This window comes from Prionailurus viverrinus, chromosome C1 (genome assembly GCF_022837055.1).
Source record: "Prionailurus viverrinus isolate Anna chromosome C1, UM_Priviv_1.0, whole genome shotgun sequence".
Classification (NCBI taxonomy): Eukaryota; Metazoa; Chordata; class Mammalia; order Carnivora; family Felidae; genus Prionailurus; species Prionailurus viverrinus.
Window position 1 is genome coordinate 178,339,354 of NC_062568.1, and position 25,524 is coordinate 178,364,877.

Here is a 25,524-nt window from a genome sequence, read left to right on the forward strand (position 1 = left end):
GATCTCCTGTCCCCCTGTCTCTCTGCCCCTCCCTGACTTGGTCTCTCCCTCTGCCCCTGTCTCTCTCTCTCTCAAAATTAAATAAACATTAAAAAAAAACCCTAATTTACTGTCAGAACCCAAATTCTTTTTACAATTCCTTACTAATTGAAGCTCCAAAAGTTAATTTTACTTTGTCCTGTCAATCCCCCACAGATTTATTCTCTCTTTGTTTAAAACGTATAAAAACCACCTGCCTTTGTCACTTTTTTAGGTCTCAATTACATTATTGGGCCTTTGTGCGCAAGTAATAAAACTTTTTTTCTCTTGTTAATCTGTCTCATGTAAATTTAATTCTTAGTCCAGCTGGAAGACCTTAAGGGTAAAGGAGGAATTTTCCCTTCCCTGCACATATTTTGAATCTCTGTTATTAAGTGTGTACAGGTTGGGATTATTATGTCTTCTTGATGAAATTGATCCTTTCATAGTCATGAAATATTTGTTTTTATCTTTGGTATTATGTTTTGTTCTGAAGTCTACTTTGATATTAATATAATCATTGATGTGGCCAAGCTATCTTTTGACTATTATTTGCATGGTACATCTTTTTCTTTCCTTCTACTTTAAATCTATCTATATCTTTACAAGTTGCATCTCTTGTAAGGTAACATACAGTTGTAGTCTCTTTTTTAATTTATTTTTTAAGTTTATTTACTTAGAGAGCAAGCAGGGGAGGGGCAGAGAGAGAAGGAGAGAGAGAATCCCAAGCAGGTTCCTTACGGTTAGCACAGAGCCCAGTGCGGGGCTCAAACTCCCAAACTGTGAGATCTATGACCTGAGCCAAAACCAAGAGTCAGATGCTTAACCAACTAAGTCACCCAGGTGACCCAGTTGTAGTCTCTTTTTAATCCAGTTTGACAGTTTCTTGCCTTTCAAATGGAGTCTTTAGAGTTTTTACTATTTATATGTAATGTAATTACAAATATGATTGGTTTCTAGACTCCTGTTTTGCTGTTTTTCTATTTCTACAATTCTTTCTTTCATTTTTCCCCCCTCTTTTCTGTCTTTATGTCAATTGTTTTAGTATTCTATTTGATCTCTTTTGTCCAATTAACTATTTTAACTCTTCACCTTTTTCTTAGTGGTTATTGTAGGGTTTATATTATGTATTATACATATTTATACTATATATATATATATATATATATGTATGTATGGTCAAGGCTACCTTTGCATTATATCATACCACTTTCTTTTTTTTTTTTTTTTATTTAAACCACTTCTTTTTTGTTTTAACTTTTTTTTTAAATGTTTATTGATCTTTGAGAGAGACAGAGTGTGAGCTGGGGAGGGACAGAGAGAGAGGGGAGACACAGAATCTGAAGCAGGCTCCAGGCTCTGAGCTGTCAGCACAGAGACTGACATGAGTTTGGAACTCATGAACCATGAGATCATGACCTGAGCTGAAGTTGGATGCTAAACAAACTGAGCCACCCAGGCACCCCTAAAAGTTTTTTTTAATTCGAGTATAGTTGACACCCCAAACCACTTCACTTTGAATGTCAGAAACTTACAAAAATATACTTTCATTTTCCCATTTTCCATTCTTTGTGCTTTTGTTATACATTTTACTTCTACATATGTTGTAAACCCCATAATACCTTTTGTTATATTTGCTTTAAAAAGTTATATTTAACATAAAATTTTAATGTGAAAGTCTTTTATAATTATGTATATATTTATCATTCCTAGTTTTATTCTTTTCTATAGAACTAAGTTTTCATCTCATAACATTTTGTGTTAGCATGAAGAACTAACTTCTCTTTAATATTTCTTTTAGTGTTGGTCTGCTGGCGTTGATTCACTCTCTGTTCATTTTCTGAACGGTTTTCTTTTGCCTTCATTTTTTGAAAGATATATATTTTTTTCTTTTTTTAATGTTTATTTTTGAGAAAGAGGGAGACAGAGCACGAGCAGCAGAGGGACAGAGAAAGAGGGAGATACAGAATCTGAAGCAGGCTCCAGGTTCTGAGTTGTCAGCACAGACCCCGATGTGGGGCTGGAACTCACAAGCCATGAGATCATGACCTGAGTCAGACGCTTAACTGACTGAGCCACCCAGGTGCCCCAAAAGATATTTTACTGAGCACAGAATTTTATGGGTTTTTTTTTTCCCCCGTTGCTTAAAAGGTGTTGTTTATCTTCTTGCACTGTTTCTGATGGGAAGTCAGTCGTCATTCTTATCCTTGTTCCCTTGTACGTGTCTTTTTTTCTTTGGAGGCTTTTACAATTTTCTCTTTATCATAGGTTTCCAATATTTGATTATGGTGTGTCCTGTTGGAGTTTTGTGTTTAATCTGCTTGGAATTCACTGAACTCCTTGAATTTGTAGGATTATAGCTTTCATCAAATTAAATGTTTTCAGCCATATTTCCTTAGATTTTCTTAGATTTTCTGAGACTCCAATAACATGCCCAGGTCCTACAGGTTACTGAGATTCTGTTAATTTTTCCACATCTTTTCTCTCTCTGTGCTTCAGTTTTGTTTTCTGTTTTTTGTTTTGTTTTTTTCCTATACAGCTTCACTGAGGCATACTTGATAAAAATTGTATAGATTTAAGGTGTATAATTTGATGTTTTGGTATACATTATGAAATGATTACCAAATCAAACTGATTAGCATATTCATCACATCACAGTTTCCTTTTCTTTTTTTTTCCATTTTACTAAAGTCTGTATTAGTCATTCTAATTTTTATTTAATTTTTTTTAATGTTTATTTATTTTTGAGAGAGAGAGGGAGACCCAGACTATGAAGCAGGCTCCAGGCTCTGAGCTGTCAGCACAGAGCCTGATGTGGGCTCGAACTCACAAACCGTGAGATCATGACCTGAGCCAAAGTCGGATGCTCAATCCACCGAGCCACCCAGGCGCCCCTCTAATTTTGTTTTAATCCCAGTATTGTTACCATACAGTGTTATATTAGTTTCAGGTTCTCTTTTCCTTTTTTTGTGTGTGGTGAGAGTACTTAAGATCTGCTTTCTTACCAAATTTCAAGTATACGGTATAGTATTATTAACTATAGTCACCATGCTATATGTTAGATCTTTAGAACTTATATATGTTAGATCTTTAGAACTTACTCATCCTGTATAAGTGAAACTTTGTGCTTCAGTTTGGATAGTTACTCTTGCTGTGTTTTCAAGTTTATTAATCTATATTGACTTCTAATATGCAGTATCTAATTCCATTTAAGGAATTTTTCACTTCAAATATATTTTTAGCTCTAAAAGATATTTTTGGGTTTTTTTTTTTATGTCTTCCATTTCTCTCATCATGTCCATGTTTTCCTTTAGATCCTTGAACATATTTATAACATCTGTTTTGAAGTCCTTGTCTGCTGATTCCATTATTATCATCACTTTTGGACCTGTGTCTGTTGAAATTTTTTCTTTCTGGTTTGAGTCACATTCTTCCTGCTTTTCCACATTTTTAGTAACTGTCGTTTGGATGGTGGACACTGTGAATGGTATATTGCTCAGTGTTTGGATTTTATTTTCTTCTTTTAACTGTTGATAAACAGTTACATCATTTGCAAATCAGATTGATTCTTTTGAAAAATGTTCTTAAGCTTTGTAGGGAAGGTCTAGAGTAGTCTTTCTTTTTTTTTTTTTTTTTTTTTTTTCAACATTTATTTATTTTTGGGACAGAGAGAGACAGAGCATGAATGGGGGAGGGGCAGAGAGAGAGGGAGACACAGAATCGGAAACAGGCTCCAGGCTCTGAGCCATCAGCCCAGAGCCCGACGCGGGGCTCGAACTCCCGGACCGCGAGATCGTGACCTGGCTGAAGTCGGACGCTTAACCGACTGCGCCACCCAGGCGCCCCTAGAGTAGTCTTTCTTGTAGGTCTCCTTCTAAAGAATGACCCTTCTTGAGTCTCTGCTAATGTCCTAGGTATTCAGCAAGGTTTCTTTATTTTGGCTACTCAAAACTAGAATGTTCTCTAGCCTTGTGTGAGCTCTGAGAATTGTTCAGCTTACACCTCCTATCAAGGAAAACAGTTTTTGTTGTCACAATATTTTTGACACCAAATGTGTAGGTATTCCATACCAAACTGTTCTCTAGTTCTTGATAGACAGCAACTGGGTACCCTCAAGTCAATTCATTTCTGACCCTAACAACCCCACAGATTAAGGGCTCAGTTTTACAAGACTGCCCCTCACTTTACACACCAATTTCAAGCAGTGGGACTTCAGGTTAACCACTGACTTCTTTACATTACATTTGTTTGATTTGGATACAAATCAGGGGTTCCCAAAATCCTTTCCTCAGGTTCAATAATTTGCTCTAATGGCTTACAGAACTCAGGGAAACACTTTATGTACTATTACTGGTTTATTATAAAGGATATAAATGAATAGTCAGATAAAGAGGTATATACGGCAAGGTCCAGAAGGGTCTTGGGTGTAGGAATTGTAGAATTTGGGGTATGACACCCTTGTGATACATGGATGTCTTTACCAACCTGAAAGCTCTCCGAAAACCATAGTATGGGGATTTTTATGGAGGCTTCATCATGGAGGCATAATTGATTACTAATTCAACCTCCAGCCCCTCTCCCCTACCCAGATGATAGGGGGTGGGGCTAAAAGTTCCGAGGTTCTAATTCTGGCTTGGTCTTTCTGATAACCAGCTCTCATTCTGAAGCTATTAAGAGCGCCTCATTAGAACAAAAGACACTTCTATCACCCAGGAAATTCCAAAGGATTTAGGAGTTCTGTGTCAGGAACTGGGGCCAGAGACCAAATACATATTTCTTGTTACGTCACATCCTCCTATTAGTTCTTTGCCTGTTCTAATAGAGTCTCACTTTATGCATTGAACAGATTAGTAGTACTCAAGACACAAGGGGACCTCTGGCAGTCTTGCTTGCAAATCTTAGCTGCTTCAACCTCTCTAAACTATGATCTCTGTCTCCTAAATCAGATTACTGTCATGCTGTGCTTGGGAATCTCCTTCCCTGTACTACTGTTTAGAAAGCCCCATCAGACAGAAAGCTTGGACACCTTGTTTGTTTCTTTTTCTAAGGGATCACAATTATTCATTGTGTGTTGTCTGAGAACTTTTGTTTCATAGGTTTTGTCCAGTTTTCTAGGTTTTTATGGCAGGAGGACAGCTTTGGTAGCAATTAGTCTACCATGGCTGTAAGTGGAAATCCTTCCTGTGTCCTTTTGACATGTTCCATCATTCATTTAGCATTACTTTATAGATAATAAAATATTTCAAGCTTATTTTGTACTTTCTCTGCTCTAGCCCTGGAATCAGCCATTTCTCTAAGAAGCTCCAGTTCGTCTTAGGGAAGGATAGTATTTAGAAACCAAGGTCTAGGCACTTGGACTGCTCATTACTACTGGGGTATTGCTGCTTCTAGGCACTCTCAGTAAACAGAGCTAGGAAATATATATATTTATATACATATATTCACGCACATTAATTTGTAAATATTTCTGTAACATGTAAGTATTATACATTATAAAACCATGAGTTCATAATGATAACTCCAAATTCCAGTACAATATCTCAGATTCTTTCAGGCCTTACCCATTTCCATTTTTGTAAATACCTTCTCTGTTAGTTAAAATCTTGGGTCCTGTTATTCTCTCTATAGCTGGCCCTTGAACACAACATGGTTTTGAACTGTGTGGGTCCACTTATACATGGAATTTTTCAATACATACAATACGGTACTGTAAATGTATCTTCTCTTCCTTATGATTTTTTTAATAACATTTACTAATAGTAAGTTATTAGTAATTAAGTTTGTGGGGAGTCAAAAGTTACACATGGATTTTCAACCGCATGGGGGTAGGTGCCCCAACCCCCTTGCTGTTAATGGGTCAACTGTATATTTACTTATTTGTTAATTCAATGTACTTATTAAATGAAACAAATCTCCCTACTATGTCCAACTCTCTTCTCTAACTGCCACTCCTGTACATAACCCTTTTTTTTTTTTTTTAATGTTTATTTATTTTTGAGAGACAGAGACAGCATGAGCGGAAGAGGGGAGAGAGAGAGAGAGGAGACCCAGAATATGAAGCAGGCTCCAGGCTCTGCGCTGTCAGCACAGAGCCCAACGTGGGGCTCGAACTCATGAGCCATGAGATCATGACCTGAGCCAAAGTCGGATGCTCAACCGACTGAGCTACCCAGGCGCCCCTGTACATAGCCCTTCTTGTCACTGCGTATATGAGCTCACCAATGTTCTTTCTTCCTCTCACATACTGGGTTGACTCAATTATGCTAGGAAGGGGAGATTAGAGGAAAATAGGGAAAGGTTGTGTCTTCATTGAATCACCATTCTATCGTGCATTTGTTCATTAATCCATTTATTCATTCACTTGTACAGACTTCTTAGTATGTAAGTATTGATCAGATACTATGCATGGGGAAACAGGGCAAACTGAACATGCAAGGCCCCAGTTTTTAAGGAGCCTAAATTCTAGTGGGGAATATAGAGACGTAAATAGACAAACAATTACATCACAGTTTGTTAGGTGCTGGGATATGCAGTAATAAGGTGTGTTATGCTGTAGGCTTATAGGTTAGAGCGATTTTTTCCAAATTAGTTTCTATGGAGTACTATATTTATCTAGAGAGAGAGAGAGAGCGAGCATGAGTGGGGGAAGGGTAGAGAGAGAGAGGGAGGGAGAGAATCCCAAGCAGGCTCTGCACTATCAGTGGAGAGCCTGACACAGGCTTGATCTCACAAATGGTGAGATCATGACCTGAGCCAGAATCAAGAATCAAACAGGCAACTGACTGAGCCACCCAGGTGTCCCTAGTTTTTTGCACTGTTAAGAGGAATTAGGTAACGTGTTCCCCTAATCAACTATATGTAGGGAAAGTCGGGTTAAAGTTAAATAAGTTTCTTTACACAATTTAGTACAATAATATGCTTTATGCATCTTTATGCTAAATCTCTCAAATTTTATGGTGCACACAAACCCTTTTGTTTGTGGATGTTTGTGGAGCATTTCTGGAATAAAGTGTTTCAGGGAACATATTTTGGGAAATGTGGATTAATGTTACTTGAATTTTATGGTTCTTAAACCACTTATGGTTATTAAAACCTTTAAAGCCTAAAGACTTAAATTTTTTTTCTTTTCTCTCTCAAGTAAAAAGAATTTTGTTAACAGCTTTATTGAGATATTATTCACACACCAAACATTTGAATTGTTTAAACTTTTGGCTATTATAAACAATGCTGCTGTGAACATTTGTGTACACATTTTTGTGTGGACATGTGTTTTCATTTTTCTTGGGTATATACATACCTAGGAGTGGAATTGCTGGATGATACAGTAATTCCAACTTCGGCTCAGGTCATGATCTCACAGTTTGTGGGTTTGAACCCAGCTGTCTGTGCTGACAGCTCAGAGCCTGGAGCCTGCTTTGGATTCTGTTTGTCTCTCTCTCTCTCTGCCCCTACCCCGCTCATGCTCTGTCTGTCTCTCTGTCTGTCTGTCTCTCTCTCAAATAACAAACATTAGAAATTTTTTGAAAAATGGATTGTCTTTTTATTATTGAGTTGTAAGAGTTCTTTATATATTCTAGTCCTTTATCAGATGTATCATTTGCAAAAATTTCCCCCCATTCCAAGAAGTGATTTTCTTCACTTTATGGTATAGTTAGAAGCACAAACATTTTTGGGGCACCTGGATGGCTCAGTTGGTTAAGTGTCTGACTCTTGATCTCAGCTCAGGTCTTGATCTCAGGGTTGTGAGTTTAAGCTCTACATTGGGCTCTATGCTGGGTGTGAGGCCCACTTAAAAAAAAAAAATCAGCATTTTTAATTTTGATGTTTTTTTCTTTTGTCATTTATGCTTTTGGTGTCATAACTAAGAAACCATTGCCTAATTCAGTGTTATGAAGATATTTTTCTAAGAGTTTTATAGTTTTAGCTCTTATATTTAAGTCTTTGATTCATTTTAAGTTAATTTTTGTATATGGGATGAAGTAGGGGTCTACCTTCATTCTTTTGTATGTGGCTAACCCATCATCCCAGCACTATTTGTTGAAAAGACTATTCTTTCCCATTGGATTGTCTTGGCACCTCTGTTGAAAATCAGTTGACCATGAAAGTGAGGGTTTATTTCTGGACTCTCAGTTTTATTCACTTATCTATCTATATGCCTATTCTAATGCCACTACCACACTGTCTTCATTACTGTAGCTTTGTAGCAAGTTTTGAAATTGGACAGTGTGAGTCCTTCAACTTTGTACTTCTTTTAAAGAGGGGGTTTAGGGGTACCTGGGTGGCTCAGGTATCAAAGCATCCAGCTTTGGCTCAAGTCATGATCTCACAGTTTGTGGGTTCGAGCCCCACATCGGGCTCCACACTGACAGTGCAGAGCCTACTTGGGATTCTTTGGGATTCTCTCTCTCTCTGTGTCCCTCCCCTACCCGTGCGCATGCTCTCTCTCAAAATAAATAAATAAACTTAATAAATAGAATAAAAAATAAAAAAATGGGTTTAGCTATTTTGGGTCCTTTCCATGTGAATTTTAGAATCAGCTTGTCAGGTTTTGTTTTTCTTGTTTTAAGATTTTATTAAAAAAAAATTTTTTTTTTTTACATTTATTTATCTTTCAGACAGAGAGAGACAGAGCATGAACAGGGGAGGGGCAGAGGGAGAGGGAGACACAGAATCCGAAACAGGCTCCAGGCTCTGAGCTGTCAGCCCAGAGCCCGACGTGGGGCTCGAACTCAGGGACCGCGAGATCATGACCTGAGCCGAAGTCGGCCGCCCAACCGACCAAGCCACCCAGGCGCCCCAAGATTTTATTTTTTAATAATCTGTATACCCAGTGTGGGGCTCAAACTCACAAACCCAAGATCAAGACTCGCATGTTCTTCCAGCTGAGCCAACCAGGTGCCCCATCAGCTTGTCGGTTTTTACCAAGAAGCTAGCTGGATTTTAATAGGGATTACATTGAATTAGAGATCAATATGGGGAGTGTTGCTATCTTAACAATATTAGGACCTTTTTAAAAAATGTTTTTAATGTTTATTTATTTTTGAGAGAGAGAGAGAGAGAGAGAGAGAGAGAGAGAGAGAGAGAGAGTGAGAGTGTGGAGGAGGGGCAGAGAGAGAGGGAGACACAGAATTCAAAGCAGGCTCCGGGCTCCGAGCTGTCAGCACAGAGCCCAAAGCAGGGCTCGAACTCATGAACTGCGAGACCATGACCTGAGCCAAAGTCGGACACTCAACCGACTGAGCCACCCAGGTGCCCCAACAATATTAGGACTTTTCATCTTCAACATGGAATGTTTTTGTTTGTTTAGTCGTCTTCAGTTTCTTTAAACAATGTTTTATAATTTTCAGTTCCTTGAACTCTGTTTTTAAAATTTATTCCTAAGTATTTTATTCCTTTAATGTTGTCTTAATTTCATGTTCAGATTTTTCATTGCTAGTGTATAGAAATTCAATTGATTTTTGTCTGTTGATCTTATATCCTGAAACCTTGTAGCATTTGTACTCTGATAGTTTTTTGTAGATTTTTTTTTATTAAAAAAATTTTTTTAATGTTATTTATTTTTGAGAGAGAGAGAGAGAGAGAGTGTGTGAGTGGCAGAGGGGCAGAGAGAGAGGAAGACACAAAATCCAAAGCAGGCTCCAGGCTCTGAGCTGTCAGCACAGAGCCTGATGTGGGGCTCAAACTCACAAGCTGTGAGATCATGACCTGAGCTGAAGTCGGACGCTTAACTGACTGAGCCACCCAGGCTCCCCTTTTTTATGGATTTCTTAAGATTTTCCAAATACAAGATTGTGTCTTCTATAAGTAGAGATCGCTTTACTTTTTCCTTTCCACTCTCAATGCCTTTGATTTCATTTTCTTTCCTAATTGCCTTGGTTAAAACCTCTAGTACAATGTTGAATAGAAGTGGCAAGAATAGAATTGTCTTATTGTAAAGCATGATTTTGATTCTTATTTCTAATAAATTTCAGACTTTGGTGATAGTTCAAATTCCTTTGACTTTCTGTGTGATCTTATTTGGGAATCTAGAAAATGAACTTTCTGAGGGCACTTTCTGTTGCTATTTTTTTCTATATGGCTGGAAATGAATAGATTTTTGTTCCAAAATAAGTGTTTATCAGTAGTCAGTTACCTTGGTTTTTCGTGCATAAATCTAAAATGTTACTGTTATTTTCTGTCTACTAAAGACCTACATTATAGATCCAAATCTTAAAGATAATGTATAACATGTGTCTGGTCCTACAGAGTTTATTTTGAGGTTACTCAGGATAAAAAGCAAACTATAGTTCTAATACACTGATGAAAATGAAACATCGACATTGTGGGATGAGCCCCGTGGTTCCCTTATTCTTGTCAAGAGCCATTTTTGTAGGGGAGATTTCATTCTTTTTTATGGGTGAATAATATTCCACTGTATTCATATACTATTCTTTATCCATTCCTCTACTGATGAACACTGAGGCTGCTTCTGTAATTTGGCTATGTAAATAATGCTGCAATAAACATAGGGGTGCATGTGTCCCTTTGAATTAGTGTTTTTGTACTTTTTAGGTAAATACCCAGTAGTGCCATTACTGGATTGTAGGCAGTAGTTTTTAACTTTTTGAGGAACCGCTATACTGTTTTCTCCAGTGGCTGTACCAGTTTGCATTCCCACCAGCAGTGCACGAGGGTTCCTTTTTTTCCACATCCTTACTAACACTTTGTTTCCTGTGTTATATTTTTATTTCTATTTTTTTTAAGTAATCTCTACGCCCAACATGGGGCTCAAAGTCATGACCCCAAGATCAAGAGTCACATGCCCAACCAACTGAACCAGTCAGGTGCCCCATCTTGTATTTTGATTTTAGCCATTCTGACAGGGGTGAGGTGGTATCTCATTGTAGTTTTGATTTGCATTTCCCTGATGATGAGTGATGTTGAGCATCTTCTCACATGTCTGTTGGCCATCTGGATGTCTTCTTTGGCGAAATGTCTGTTCATGTCTTTTGTCCATTTTTTAATTGGATGATGATGATGATTATTATAGTATTGAGTTGTAACAGCACTTTATATATTTTGGATATTAACCCTTTACCAGATATGTCATTTGCAAATATCTTCTCCCATTCAGTAGGTTGTTTTCTTGTTTTGTTGATTGTTTTCTTCACTGTGCAGAAAACAGCATTTTATTTTGATGTAGTCCCAACAGTTTATATTTACTTTTATTTATTTTTGTCTTTCCTCAGGAGACCTAGCTAGAAAAGTGTTGCTACAGCTGATATCAGAGAAATTGCTGTGTGTGCTGTCTTGTAGGATTTTTATGGTTTCAGGTCTCACAGTTAGGTCCTTGATCCATTTTGAGCTTATTTTTGTGTATGGTGTCAGAAGGTGGTCCAGTTTTATTCTTTGGCATATAGTCCCATTTTTCCCAACACCATTTGAAATATTCTTATATTTTAAAATAATCTTTTAATCTGGAAAAATCATTCTCACCAAAATAGGCTATAGTTTCTGACCCCCGATCTATACTTTTTCTGAAAATACATTTTGCAAATCATTAACTCCACTAGATGATCTTTGAAAAAAAGGATTCCGTGGTTAATAACTGGGCAAGTGTTGATAGCAATATCATTATCTTGGAGATTAATAAAGGTCATTAGCATATTAAAGTCCTTCTGTATAGAGAAGCTTTTTTCTTCTTGGAGCTTTGTGGGTTTGTGGTGTGTGTGTGTGTGTGTGTGTGTGTGTGTGTGTGTGTGTGTGTGCATTACCTACTTATATTCAATAGAACTAGTTTTATAGAACGCCTGCCTATAAGGGATTTCTAGATTGTCTCCTGATCATGATTTATAATTAATCAAACATGTTTTTCAGTTGTTTTCCTCTAAACTCGTTACTTTTGTCTATGCCTACTCAAAAGTTCATTTGAAAATGTTTATATGACTGGATTGTGAGTTTGAAATTTAAACATGTAAAAAGAACTAGAGTATCTGATTTCTCAACAGTTTTCTCTGTTACCATTTTATGATTTCTGCTCTTTTTTTATTTCCTCTTAACCAGGAAAAGTGGGTTGAAGTTGCTTCGATGAAAGTGCCTAGAGCAGGCATGTGTGTTGTGGCAGTTAATGGGCTTCTGTATGTTTCTGGAGGTCGATCTTCCAGCCATGATTTCTTGGCCCCAGGTACCTTGGACTCTGTTGAAGTTTATAACCCTCTTTCAGATACATGGACAGAAATCGGTAACATGATCACCAGTCGTTGTGAAGGTGGTGTTGCTGTACTATGAAATATAAAGCATAAGGGAGCACAAGAAACATTTTGAAAATAAACTGTTTGCAAATCACATATGTATTTGGTGATAGGACCCTCTGATTCTGTGGAGTTTTCCATGTATTTGATAGGTTAGATGACTGAAGAATGATTTTTCTAAGAATTTGAGTGAGAAGAAAAAAAAAAAAAAGAATTTGAGTGAGAAGAGATATGGAACATATCCTAAATTAATAAAGAACTCACACAAATTTGTTAAGCTTACCAATAGCAATGCTGTTTTTGCTCTAGAATTTTCCCCTAAGGGAAGAGTCCTAATTGTAAAAATGATTTGCTAGAAGCTTCTTGGCTAATAGCCCCTTTAGCTGTTTCTCCAGGGCAAGCCAAGCTGTAACATGACCCTTATGTGATATAAGAATTTTAGTGAGACAGTTTAAAGATGTCTGTACATTCATGATTCAGTCTATAGCACAATTTTTCATGGCCATAGTTGAACCTACAGAAAAAAGCCAATGAAACAACTCCCTACTTTCATTTGATGCCAGGAGTTTTCAATAGCCCCAGACTTTTTATTAGCAGCAGATACACTGGGAGGGACATGTGGGAAATATCTAGCTATCTGTATAGATGTTTATATAGATTGATACATTTTTGCCTATTGTTCACAGGGTTAAAAAAGCCTTTGTTCACTTATATTTTTTGTCTTAATGCTGAAAATGCAAGTGAGGAATTACTAGGAGGTTCTTATTGATAGTCCATTAGTGCAATTGGATAATATAATGGGTAACAGAGCCTAGTGGGAGGTTAACACCTATTTTCTAAATAGTTCTTAGTTTGGCTTTGGGAAGAGGGAATTTTATTACACCATCAACCTTGGTAAAGCTTACTTGTACTTGAGCAAGCCTAAGTATGAACTTAGTACAAAGTCTACTGCCTGGCTTGGAAAAAGTGGAATTGTAGGTACCTATGAAGCTTTTATAGACATTGTTAAGTTAAAGGACTCTGATCCAAAACTGCTTCTCAGAACTTTTCATTTTTCACCTGAGAAACATTCTAAAGAATGTTTTCTGTCCAGTTCTGAGGAACATTCTTTGTGTACATGATCATTATTTTATTTATTTCCACTAGTCGTTTGGAACCATACATATTAAAGGTCTTGCATACATTTACGTTTACCTAGTGATTCCAGGATTTGATTTGTATATCCCTGATTTCCCTTTTTCTTTACTAAAGTTCTTCAGGGTATTGTTAACAGGGATCAGCAGCTTATTTAGATACACAATCTTTGGTAAGCATTAAAGACTCAGCACTCATATCCAAAATATTTGGATTGGCCCACAAGAATACTTTCTTCCATAACTTAACCATATGCATGTATTAAGAAAAGCCCAAGTAGTGCTGACACAAAGCTCTGTGTCCCTTTCTTTGGGGTATCCTGAAAGTCTGAAGTGTCATAGATGCTTGGCTGAGATCTATAAAATGTCAAGGAATGAAGTATCAAGATCATTTGTAAATTATTGAAGCTCTAATTTATGTGCCTTTAATATTTCTAGTTATAGAAAATCTGCATTCTGGTTCAAAAGAGATTTAAAAAATACTACTGTAATTTAGTTCTCATTATTGCCTGGTGCCAAACTAAAATGGCACTGTGAGGGAGGCATTTTGTATTGTGGTGGCAGAAACCTGTCAAGACAATCCATGTTTGGGCTTAACAGGTCCAGACAATCTCTGTAAATAGATAATTGTAAAAATGCTTATTATTTTTTGGGTAATGACACTGTTTTAAAAATAATGTACTAATAAAGTATGTTGATTTTTGCTTTCCTTGTATTACTTATAACTTAGTTTATTAGTGGTGTTCCTGGATCACCACCAAACTAATAGGATTGACCAAGTTTTTTAGTGTTTTGTTTTACCTTTAGGGACTTGCACATTTAGTTCTTACATTTAAATCTGTTTTCTGAGCAGCTGTTAATGTGACCTTCCTTCAAAATATTTGACAATCTTGGAGCACCTAGGTGGCTCAGTTGGTTGAGTGTCCGATTTCAACTCAGGTCATGATCTCATGGTTCATGAATTTAAGCCCTGCATCGGGCTCTGCTCTGACAGTGCAGAGCTTGCTTGGGATTCTTTCTCTCTATGCCCTTACCCCACTTGCTCTCTCTGTCTCTCTCAAAATAAATAAACTTAAAAAAAAATTTTTTTTAATATTTGACAATCTAATATACTTCAAGACGTCCTGTGCAATGTAAAGTTGGATGTACTTTAAAATCAGTTAAAAAAAATTTTTAATATTTGAGAGCGAGCGAGCTCAAGAGCACATGAGTGGGGGAGGGGCAGAGAGAGAGGGAGACACAGAATCCAAAGCAGGGCTCGAACTCATAAACTGTGCATCATGACCTGAGCTGAAGTCTGACACTTAACTGATGAGCCACCCAGGTGCCCCTAGAATCAGTTTTCTTAAAGAATCATACACTGTAATTCACTTGCAAAGTGCATTTGCCTGCCTCGTTTATTGAAATTGGGCAACTAGCTTAAGTGACTTGCCCCTATTCTGAAAGATGATGAATTTGAGATCAGAGTTTTAATTTGTGCAGTCCTCATGTAATTTAGAAGCAGTTTCCTCACCAAAACACTGTGAGTAGAATCTGAGAAAGAGCTTCTAAAGTGTAAGGTTTCTTTTCTTTAGTGTCAGACTGTAGGTAACATATTCTCTGCATTAATAAAGAAGGATTGTGTGGTGGTTTTATTGGTAAGCTTCTCACTGATCAGAACAAGGTCTAGCTCTGTGGTATTATATTTGTTTGCTAGGGCTGGTGTAACAAAGTACCACAGAAGTTTAAACAATAAAATTTATTGTCTCATAGTTTTGGAAGCTGGAAGTCTAAAATCAACTTGTTGGTAGTTGGTTCCTTCTGAGGGCTGAAAGGAAGGCATGTATTCTAGGAATCCTTGGAATGTGGATGGCCACCTTCATGTATACATGGCAATTTTCCCTGTATGCATGTTTATCTCTAAGTTTTCCCTTGTTATTAGAATACTGGTAATAAAAAAAGAATGCTGGTAATATTACATTACAGCTTACTTGTATGCCCTCATTTTAGCCTTATTACCTCTGTAAAGACCCTGTCTCCAAATAAGGTCACATTCTGAGATATTGGGGCTAGGATTTCAACACACAATTTACGAAAATCAAGTTAACTAATATTTGAATACATTATCCAAAAATAACATATACCAGGTTTATATTCTTTAAGTTTATTGATTTATTGTGAGAGAGTGAGCAAGCAGGAGAGAGGCAGAGAAAGAGGGAGAATCACTTGCAGGCTCTGCACTGCCAGCAGAGCCTGATGTGGGGCTCAAACTCACAAACCATGAGATCATGACCTGAGCTGAGATTCAGTCAGACACCTAACCAACGGAGTCACCCATGTGCTCCTACTGATTTATAGTCTTCTGCCAATTAAATTGTTTTTCCTTTTTTTAGAAGACAATCTCAAGAGACTGTTTTCAAGTTAGAACCTAAGGTGTTGCTTCTGTTTTTAAAAAAGCTTCTGAGTTGTGTAAAACTAGATCACCCTGCTTGATAGAACATCAAGATGGCTCCAGCTTTACTTTTCCTAATTTATACATACTTGTGACTTTATTTAAAAATTTTTTTGACCAGCTGATGATATTTGAAGATGGGGTTGTGTCTATAAAAATTGGATACAAACTGGAAAATGTGTCCAGCTTTCTTTGAATATGGCTTTCCCCTTATGATACTGCTCCCTACTGACTTTTAGAGCCACAGATCCTTTCAGCTCATATAACTAGATTATACCAGATAAAATGAGCTTGGAAATGCAATTCTCAGGGTCAAGTGCAATGACAACCCCACAACGGAACCACCTATTATTTTCAAACACTCATGGATACAGGGTTTTCCTCTTATGGGAGAATATGTGTGTCTTTTTTCAATGATCATAAGGCTCTAGCAAAAAGGATTTTCATTTTTATCATTTTATATATATATTTTTTCATTTTACGTTTTTCAAAACAAGTAAAACATTAAAATGTTATGTATAATTCATACACACTGAAAAATGTAACCTAAAGTGAAAATGACTTGTTAGGGATTTTCAAACTCTTATCAAATAATTCCTAGGAAATAAAGATTTCTAGAAATGAAAAAAAAAAATCTGTGAATAAATAACCACTGATGGGGAGCAAAAGCTAAACAGGAGAAGAAGAAAAAGGTGATGCCCAAACACAACTTTACGAGGCTTGTAGCCAACATGCTAACATTATCTACAAAGTAGTTTTTATATTTATTCTACTTGACCAGGCTTCTTGAGTCCTTTCTCTGGATAAATATCTTTAACTAGTAAAGTGATTACAAATGAAAGCAAAGCCACTAAAGTGACTACTATCTTAAGGACTTTGAACCAGTTGGGATAATGTGGCAAGAGAAAAAGTTCAATGTGTAATGCTATCCCCAAACCTATTATTACTGTGACTATAGCTTCACTGAGTCTTTCAGAAATAAGGAAGGCAAACCATGAAAACAGAAGAGGAGGCGTACTACTAGCTAAACTGAGGAAGTCTGGTTTGGCTGTATTATCTTCTGGCAGAGCAAAACCCCATTTGATCCCTCCCAAGAAAGATAGGAAACTGGCTCCATAAGCCATCTGAGTAAAAGCTAATAAGGGGATATAAGTCTTTGCCATCACCATGACCAGTGGTGGAGCAACAAAGGGGATTACTCCTGCCAGAATTATGTATAATAGTGGCTTTGGGCTTTCAAGCAGGAAAGTTATGGTGCCTGGTGGCTTGGTTGGAAGGACTTCTTGCTTCTGCTGCTTCTTAAAGCTGCATGGGGAAGTATGATAGTATTGTGTCTTGTTCATATACACTGGAAATGATGAGAAAAACCAAGGCCCTGGCAACAAAGGGGAAAAGTTTTGCTGGAGACATGTCTTGAGAGAAAGTGTTTCTATTCTGCTGGCTCCTAGTCGGAATGTGAAAGAGTACTTCAGCATCTAAAGAGAAAACAGAACCAGTAGACAAAAACAAATTTTAAAATAATAGCAATTTCTTAGTTAATCCCAAACTGAAACAATATAAAAACAAACCATCTCCTTTCTATTAGTACATCAAACTTACAAAAAGATTGTACTATAGGGTGATGTTAATGCTAGCTAAGGCTAGCAAATAGTGATAAAACATGCAAAAGAAACTGAATAGAAACCTAGTGATGTATTTTTTCCTACCACTAACCTTATCCCATGAAAGGAGTATCTGAAAGAGAAACAGGTAAAGAGTACACCTTTAGGATCTGGCATTTTAAACTGCCTCTTCTATTTATAACTTGCAAAAGAAGCAGTGTTAATTACTGTGGGAATGCTATTTTATATTGATAAAGCAATCTACCTTCCAGTTTAGCTTTATAGAAACTATACTTTCCATAGCTCCATTCCTTCCTACACGTCTCTGCCTACTTTTCTCTGTAGGGAACCCATCTTTCAAAATTCAGCATGAAGCATTCCCCAGTCTGAATTAATGCTCCTATAACTATGTAAGTATCTTCTGCACATTCCCATCATAATTCTCACGGTGAATATAAATTATGTGTTTGTCTCCATATACTTGAGAGTCAGAACCATATTTTTTCCTTTGTCTTCGAACAAACAAAAAAACTCCCCAGTGCCTTTCATGGTCACAGCCAAAATAAAAACCTTTCCTGCTGATTCTGTGCTTTAGTGAGCAGATTTCAGACTTCAACTAGCTAATAGATGAACAGTGACTCAAAAAGCATTGAATGAAAGAAAAAAAAGCTATTTAAGAATCTTGGTGACTCCTCAAAATGCTAGGAATGATTCCATCCTGGAGTTTTTTCTTCCTTTTGTTTGGAATGTTCTTCCCTGAGCTGCTTGCACAGCCTATTCCCTCTCTTCCAACCTATTTTTAAGTACCATCTTAAGTTTATTGTTGATACTCCCTATTCCCCTTCCCTGTTTTATATTTTTCCAGAGGACTTACCACTTGATATATGAAATAATTTGTTTTACCCACCTTTTCCCGCATCACCTAAATATATAAGGATAAAGATTTTTGTCTTTTTTTTTTTTTTTTTCACTGCTATTGCCTCAGCGAAGCAGTGCCAACAAAATTTGACGAATAAACCAACCTTTGAAGATGCCTGAGAAAACTTCTGGATGAAATGAAGCATGCTGGGTCCAATTGAAAGTCTTGCTCAGGAAGATGCCAGGCAGTTCTGATTAATTCATTTTTACAGCTAAGTGGAGGGGCTGAATCAGAAGTATGCTGCTGTGTACAAAACAAGATGTCACTTAATTTTCTTCATTTTATACATATCTTTTTATAAGTAGTAACTCAAGAATTTTACTTTGAAAACAATCATTAATGTCTTCAAAAAATCAGTACCACATTAAGTAGATAGATCCTTTTCATCTCTGAACCATTCTTTTATTTTTTATTTTTATTAATGTTTATTTCTTTTTGAAAGAGAGAGCACATGCGAGTGGGCAAGTGAGGTGGGGGCAGAGAGAGGGGGAGACAGAGGATCCAAAGCAGGCTCTACACTCTCAGCGGGGCTTGAACTAATGAACTGTGAGATCATGACCTGAGCTGAAGTCTGGATGCTTAACCAACTGAGCCACCTAGGCACCCCTGAACCATTCTTCTAGCTTTTGCTGTTTGGTGTAACTGAAAAAGTAATGTACAGCGACAGAAGATTTGTATCTTACAAACACCTCTATAATTCCCCAGCTGTTGTGACCTTGCATAAATTGTTTCCTTGAAGTGCAGTTCTCTCATTAAAATGGAAAGTTATAGCTTCTCTGTTCTCTTTTTTCACCTTAGTTACCTATTTTGGGTAGGCATTTACAGTTCCAAATGATGGTAGCAATCAATACAATTTAGCTGTGAACCAAGCACTGTAACTATGTGTTTTATATGCATTAACTCATTTAATACAACAACGTTATCAACTTAGTGCTGAAAGAACACATATAGCCTGTTAAATTAGAGTGAAGATTTTGGAGTCAATTTGTGTTGGGATCATGGCTCCCCCACTTACCAAGTATGTGACTTTGAACAAGTTATTTAACCTTGTTATGTTGCAATTCACTCACCTTTGAAATAATTACAAGAACTACATAGGGTCGTTTTGAAAGTTAAAAGAATTAATACATGTAAAGAACTGAGAACTGTCCCTAACATAAAGTAAGCACTCAAAAAGTATTAACTATATTCCCACCTTACACAAGGGGAAATGGTTAAAAACCCTGTCTAATGTAAGCAGCCAGTAAGTGGTTGAGTGAGAAGATAAATCTAGATCTGTCTTACATGAGTTTCACTCTTAATCAGGAGAATGGGTGTCTAAAAGATCCAAAAACCACATGTGCTACCTAAGTAAACATTTTAATGAACTAATTTCTAGGTTACAGCTCTTAAGGCTGGGTAGAAAAATCCTGTATACATACCAGTCAATGTTTTCATTCTATAACATAAAGACGGAGGGAGGTAGGTTATCCCGGTCCTATGAATAGATCTTAGATGGCACTTACACCCACTCCTGACTTCAAACACATATATCTGCGGGGCCCACACTCACTGTTGCTCAAAATCACCTGCGTAAGAGCTTTCCGGACCACCCCCACTTAAAATCTCAATGCTCTTTTCACTTTCGGGACTCCCTACGCACTATGACCATGTGATTTCCAACTCTTGGTTGTTAAAGGGAAAGAGTGATGGCCTAAACCCCGGGGACGGCAACTGGTGAGGAAATGAAGGGCAAAGAACCAAGGGTTAATCCGCTCAATTTAGGTGAAAACGGACGGTATTTCCACTGCCCCAGAGGGAAGACTTGCAGACTGCAAAGCCTCAGAGTGAACATTTGAGAGAAGTGTCTGGACGAAAGGATCCTCGGGAAACTGCCCCACAGTGCTCGCGGCTTTGATTTACTCTCAACCCTTGGTGACCCCATTCCCAATCTGCACCCTGTGGCAGCCGCCCTGCTACTTACTTGCCACCTTGGAATCAGGAGATGTAAATAAAGCTGAGCCGCCAGAATAGCCAGGTATTCAGGAAAAAGCAACTTCCGGCACGTGGGTGGTAACAGTCCCTCCCCACTTCCTGAGAAGGGGCGGGTTGGGGAACAGTCCGGGTGGGAACTTGACCAGCGCTGAACTGGTTCCCATGCCAGGCTTTCCATCTTGGGTTATTATTTTAAATCTTAACTCTGGAAGCCGGCTTTTGAAGTCTGTAGGATGCCTGAATGGTCTTTCTTTTAGGTTTCCCAGCCAGCAGAATCTGCCCCTCCGAGTTCGGGAAGGTAGAGTGTAACTACTGAAACAATGACAGGTGATAGTGGTAGGAGAGATTTGGAGTCTAGGTCGTGTGACTTGGCCAAATTGTTTGCCATCTCTGGAACTCATAACAGGGTTTCTAGGATCGATGGGCCACATCTTACAATGTATTAGGGTCCTGAACTACTAAGAAAAACAAAACTGTTTTTACTTCCATTCTCGTTGCTTGGACCTGGAAACGTATTAAGAAAGAGTATGGGGGCGCCTGGGTGGCTCAGTTGGTTAAGAGTGGGATTTCGGCTCAGGTCACATCTCCCGGTTTGTGAGTTTGAGCCCCACGTCGGGCTCTGTGCTGACAGCTTGCTTGGAGCCTGGAACTTGCTTCGGATTCTGTCTCCCTTTCTCTCTGCCCCTCCCCTGCTCACACTCTGTGTGTCTCTCAATAATAATAAAGATTTTTAAAAATTATTTTAAAAAAGAGTACAAGGGGCAGGACTTTTGCTTCCATGAAAGGTATGGTGATAAGAGCATTGGTTTGGGTTGATCTGAAAAGTTAGATCATTCTTTGTCACCCTCTGTTTTAATTTTTATTTATCAGCTCTGTGACCTTGGACAGTCTCGTGTCTTCTCTGGGCCTCCATTTCAGTCTATCAAAGGAGACAGCGCCGAGCAATTTGAGCGTTCATCTGAAAACAATAGAGCTGAAAGGGCCCACGCTGGCCGCTTCCTCCAATGCCTCAGGACTCTAGGTAATCTAGCTTCCCGGCTGCTGGCCACCATATAGCTTAGCGTCCTGTGCAGGGTGGGCCCATTGCGAATTCTTCGTAATAATAACCGCTTCTAATCGCGATAGGCTTTCACTTTTATTTCCTTCTGTCATGGCAGCGCCGCCCCTTCCAGTAGTGCGATATCCAATGAGGCTTTGGGTCGGAGAAACAACTTCTCCACCCAGGCATAGGAGCAGGCTCCGGACAGAAATACGCCCTGCGCTGGGCCAAGGCCGTGACGCCAGCCATCGGGCGGAACTACCACTCCCAGCGGGTATAGCGCGTCGGGACCAGCCGCGCAGGCCTCAAGAGCCGGGCGGTGTGGCCCGCTGGGGGCTGAAGTCTTAACGACGCGCGCACTGGAAAGAGTGGAAGGTGGGAAGGGTCGGAAAACACGGGATCCTACGAAGCCGGTTTCCTAGTACTTGTACGGGTAGTTTGGGGACGCGAGCATGCTCAGAAGTGGGGTACGGGAGGACGAAGGGGCGGGGAAAAACAGTACACACATACACACCCACCCACTCATTCACACGCATCCAGGCCCTGGGCCGGGGGATAAGAGGAGGGATACCAAACTCGGCTGGTCTCTCCCTCTCAAGCGGCGCGAGGAAGGGCAGAGAATTCAAGTCGGCAGACGGGTGGGGGCACTGTCTCCAGCGGCCGTAAGTGGGGGGTTGGGGACCACGTACGGAATAACTGCCGTTCACGCGGCGGAACGTTGGCTGCGTGGGGCGCCCGCAGGGTCACCCGAACAGGGCTCCTGCGCTTGCGCTCCTGTGGGAGGTGCGAGCGGGTGGGCGTGTGCGAGGCGTGGTCGGAGGGGGGAGGGCCCGGCTGGCCGTCGCTCCTCCCCCTCTTGCCCCTCCTGGGCCGTGTGGGCCGGGCAGCCATTTTGGGAAGAGCTTTGTTATGGTTGTGGGCTCTCCACCTTTGCGGGATCAGGAAGCTGGGGACGCGCCCTCAGACGCCGCGTATGCTCCCTATCTGTAGCCCCGCTACGGCCGGGTGAGTAGGGGTTCCGGGAAACGGGCGGTAGGGGATCTTGAGTCGTCCCGGCTCGGGGCTCCGCCCGGTGCCTGACCAACCGGCTGTTGAAACTAGTTGAAGGAGGCTCTCTCACAGGTGGTTGGTATAGGTCGGCCCCGGGAGGGGGAGAGGAGCCGAAGGGCCCGCGGTCCTGTGGTTCGGACGGGGCACCTCCCCCGCGCGAGGAGCTTTGCAGTCGAGTGTTGCAGCGGCTTTGCCCGAGCGCTTCTACTTCAACTTTGGTCTTCGGGTCGGAACGCTCACCTGCGGCTCTCTGGCTCCTCTCCAGGCGTTCCGGCTTGTTGGTGGTTGAGGGGCTTGGTTTACGGGTTTCTTTTTCTCCCCTTCTTAAATTAGAACCAAGGGCTTTTGTTTTCCAGTGAAGGAAAACCTAAGGAGGAAAAAATAGTGTAAGTCAAATGTGGGACCTCTGAGGGGAAAAGAAGAGCTTTAACCACCAGCGTTTCGGTTCTCCGTGGTAGCGAGGTATTTTCTTTGATTTAGATTTAAGTCGATATCCAACACCTACGGATCGCCTCCTCCTCCGAAAAAAAGCTGGTCGATGTTGAAGAGTTTTAACGAGGATTTTTTTTACTGTTTTAAATCTACCTCTCTCCACCCCCATGCAATTCAAAAGAAAGGCTGAATCTAAAATGGCTGTAGCTTGGGAAGTGCCCTAAGCTTCAGTAACTTAAATACATTACCATGTCTTAATTTTTGGTTGTTTCTTCTACGAGGGCAGCAGCTGAATCTTTTGATATTTTGGTCTTCTTGCAATTGGTGTCTTGAAGAGTCCTTGCTAGGTGAAAAGAAAGGTGAGGCTAAAGAAGTTTGCTTACTCCAAAAGTTTACGTAAGAGTGGGTGCGGGTGTATGTGTGTGTGTGGTTGCTTATAGTTTTGAAATTGTGCTATGATGGTAATTTTATCAGCCAACTTTGTGCTCTGAGGTTGGTTTGTCATATTTGTTGAAATACTTATTCTCAACTTTGATATTTATTGCTTACCAGGAAAAAAAACCAGCTAATGGTGTGGGTCATGTTTTAGTAACAGAAGTCACACATTCCTGAGTAAATCCAGTCCAAAACTAAAGTGATTGGTAGTCTTCAGAAGACTCAGATTGGTAATTTGACGGACTTCTGAAGTTTTCCGGTCTTTTCTGTGTAATACTTGAAAGGAAATCAGAGTGCTCTTAAGTTTGGGACCTTGATTGCAACTCTGTGAGACAACCAGTGAAAACGAACTTTAGATGTGGAGTGGCTGATTGTTGTGCCCTTTCAAACAAAAGGCTGCCTTTTTGTTTGCCCCTCTCCCCCCCCCCCCCCCTTTTTAAGCCATCAGATCCAGTTTAACTGAAAACAAAAAGGCATAGACTGGAAATCAAAAACAGATAACTTCAGTGTTTGGAAAGGTGCTTGAGTTTCAGGTTGCAATTTGCTTAAAAGATAAAATAAGAAAAATGCTAATTGTGAATGAGAACTTGGGAATTAACAATAAAATAAGCTGTCATCTTCCTTAAGGAGTCAGTTTCAATTTAACATACTGCATTCTTTTAACACAAAAGTTTAGTTTTGTCAGTGCTCCTAGGATCTTTTTTTGTTTTTAAATTATTTTGGTGATTTTACAAGAAAAACATTTGCAGTGCTCTATAGAAATTACAAGTCAACTGCTTTGTGTTTGGCCATTTGCCTACTGAACCCATAAACTTAGATGCTCAAAATGGTTTGTACATGTTGATATAAATATTCTTTCAATTGATTCTGTATATAGTATCTTATCAGAGATCTTGAAATAAGGGAGGATGTTAGGAAGCCTTTTTATTTTTTAATGTTTATATATTTTTGAGAGACCGAGACAGCACGAGTGGGGAAGGAGCAGAGAGAGGGAGACACGGAATCCGAAGCAGGCTCCAGGCTCTGAGCTGTCAGCACAGAGCCCAACGTGGGGCTTGAACTCAAGAACTGTGAGATCATGACCTGAGCTGAAGTCAGCGTTTAACCGACGGAGGCACCCAGGTGCCCCTAAGCCTTTTTATTTTTAATAAATGGAATCCACTGGTTTTCTCATCAGTGGCTGTTTAAAAGCTTGGCTGAGGGGGGCACATGCAACCATTTTAATAAGTTTGGAATGATAAGAAATCTGGGACACATTTCTGCTTATAATTCCTATCTACTTATTTTTAAAATGTTTAATTTTTTTTTTTTTTTTTTTTTTTTTTTTGAGAAAGAGAGCATGCACTTGCTGGAGGAGGGGCAGAAAGAGAGGAGAGAGAGAATCCCAACCAGGCTCCCAGCTGCCATTGCAGAGCCAGACTCTGCTGATCCCACTAACTGGGAGATCATAATCTGAGGTGAAATCAAGAGTCGGACCCTCAACCGACTGAGCCACCCAGGCGCCCCCTGCTTATAATTCATTTTTAAATTCTGTTATAGATACAGTACACAATTCTGAATCATACTTTAGCAGATTGCATATCTTTGTTTTATGGTTAAATTGTATGTACTTAGTAACAGTGATAACTAGGCAATCTGTTTCTAAGTCATTGTGCTTCACCATTATGAATGCTGTCTTTACTGGTGAAAATGAGACTATTAGAAAGTTGACAGGCACAAAAATTTTAAAGGATCTCAACTAAAAAAAAACTTCATGGAAAAGGTAAATTTTGTAGTGGGTTATTTATGGTTTCCCAAATAGATGGGTGGAAAAATCGAGGTGCAGCATAGATAATATGTTACCTCATATGTGACTGTAGTTGCCGTTGTCTGGAATTTAATATTTGGTGTGTTGAGATCTAGCTGTCCAAGTCATTTCTAAATCAGACTCTGATTTTTATTTCCAATTGTAGTGTGCCCAAAACAAAACTAGCTACAACAAACTAGTTAAGTAAAAAAAAAAAATAGTTGGGGCGTCTGGGTGGCTCAGTCGATTGAGCGTCCGACTTCGGCTCAGGTCATGATCTCACGGTCCGTGAGTTCCAGCCCCGCGTCGGGCTGTGTGCTGACAGCTCAGAGCCTGGAGCCTGTTTCAGATTCTGTGTCTCCCTCTCTCTCTGCCCCTCCCCCGCTCATGCTCTGTCTCTCTCTCTCTGTCAAAGATAAATAAACATTAAAAAAAAATTATAAAAAAAATAGTTAAGTAAGAATGGCTGAACTTTT

General features: G+C 39.3%; 3 protein-coding genes across 12 annotated transcripts in view; 2 read left to right on the forward strand and 1 right to left on the reverse strand.

The window, feature by feature from the left end:
• Positions 1-14,085, forward strand: part of IPP (intracisternal A particle-promoted polypeptide) — a 42,421-nt gene extending 28,336 nt beyond the window's left edge. For all 5 annotated transcript variants that reach the window (XM_047871880.1, XM_047871879.1, XM_047871883.1 and 2 more), the window contains one exon: positions 12,061-14,085. In XM_047871880.1, coding sequence (XP_047727836.1) covers positions 12,061-12,285 — 225 coding nt within the window. In that variant the 3' untranslated portion in view covers positions 12,286-14,085. The remainder of the gene's footprint in view (positions 1-12,060) is intronic.
• A 1,802-nt stretch (positions 14,086-15,887) lies between these two features.
• Positions 15,888-20,640, reverse strand: TMEM69 (transmembrane protein 69). 2 transcript variants are annotated; one of them, XM_047871885.1, is made up of 3 exons: positions 20,296-20,640; positions 18,436-18,572; positions 15,888-17,287 (listed from the first exon to the last, which is right to left on the reverse strand). In XM_047871885.1, exons 2-3 carry the CDS (start codon positions 18,475-18,477, stop codon positions 16,577-16,579), a joined length of 753 nt encoding a protein of 250 aa, XP_047727841.1. In that variant the 5' UTR covers positions 18,478-18,572; positions 20,296-20,640; the 3' UTR covers positions 15,888-16,576. The 2 variants fall into 2 exon arrangements, with proteins under 2 accessions (XP_047727841.1, XP_047727840.1); XM_047871884.1 differs by having other exon boundaries at positions 18,436-18,575; positions 20,296-20,639.
• A 945-nt stretch (positions 20,641-21,585) lies between these two features.
• GPBP1L1 (GC-rich promoter binding protein 1 like 1) overlaps positions 21,586-25,524 on the forward strand; it is a 67,700-nt gene continuing 63,761 nt past the window's right edge. For 2 of the 5 annotated variants that reach the window (XM_047870888.1, XM_047870890.1), the window contains exon 1: positions 22,191-22,350. The gene's annotated coding sequence lies outside the window, so the exon portion shown is untranslated. Of the gene's footprint in view, positions 21,721-22,190; positions 22,351-23,113; positions 23,187-25,524 lie in introns of those variants that run through there. The other 3 variants (XM_047870886.1, XM_047870887.1, XM_047870885.1) reach the window with 3 other exon arrangements.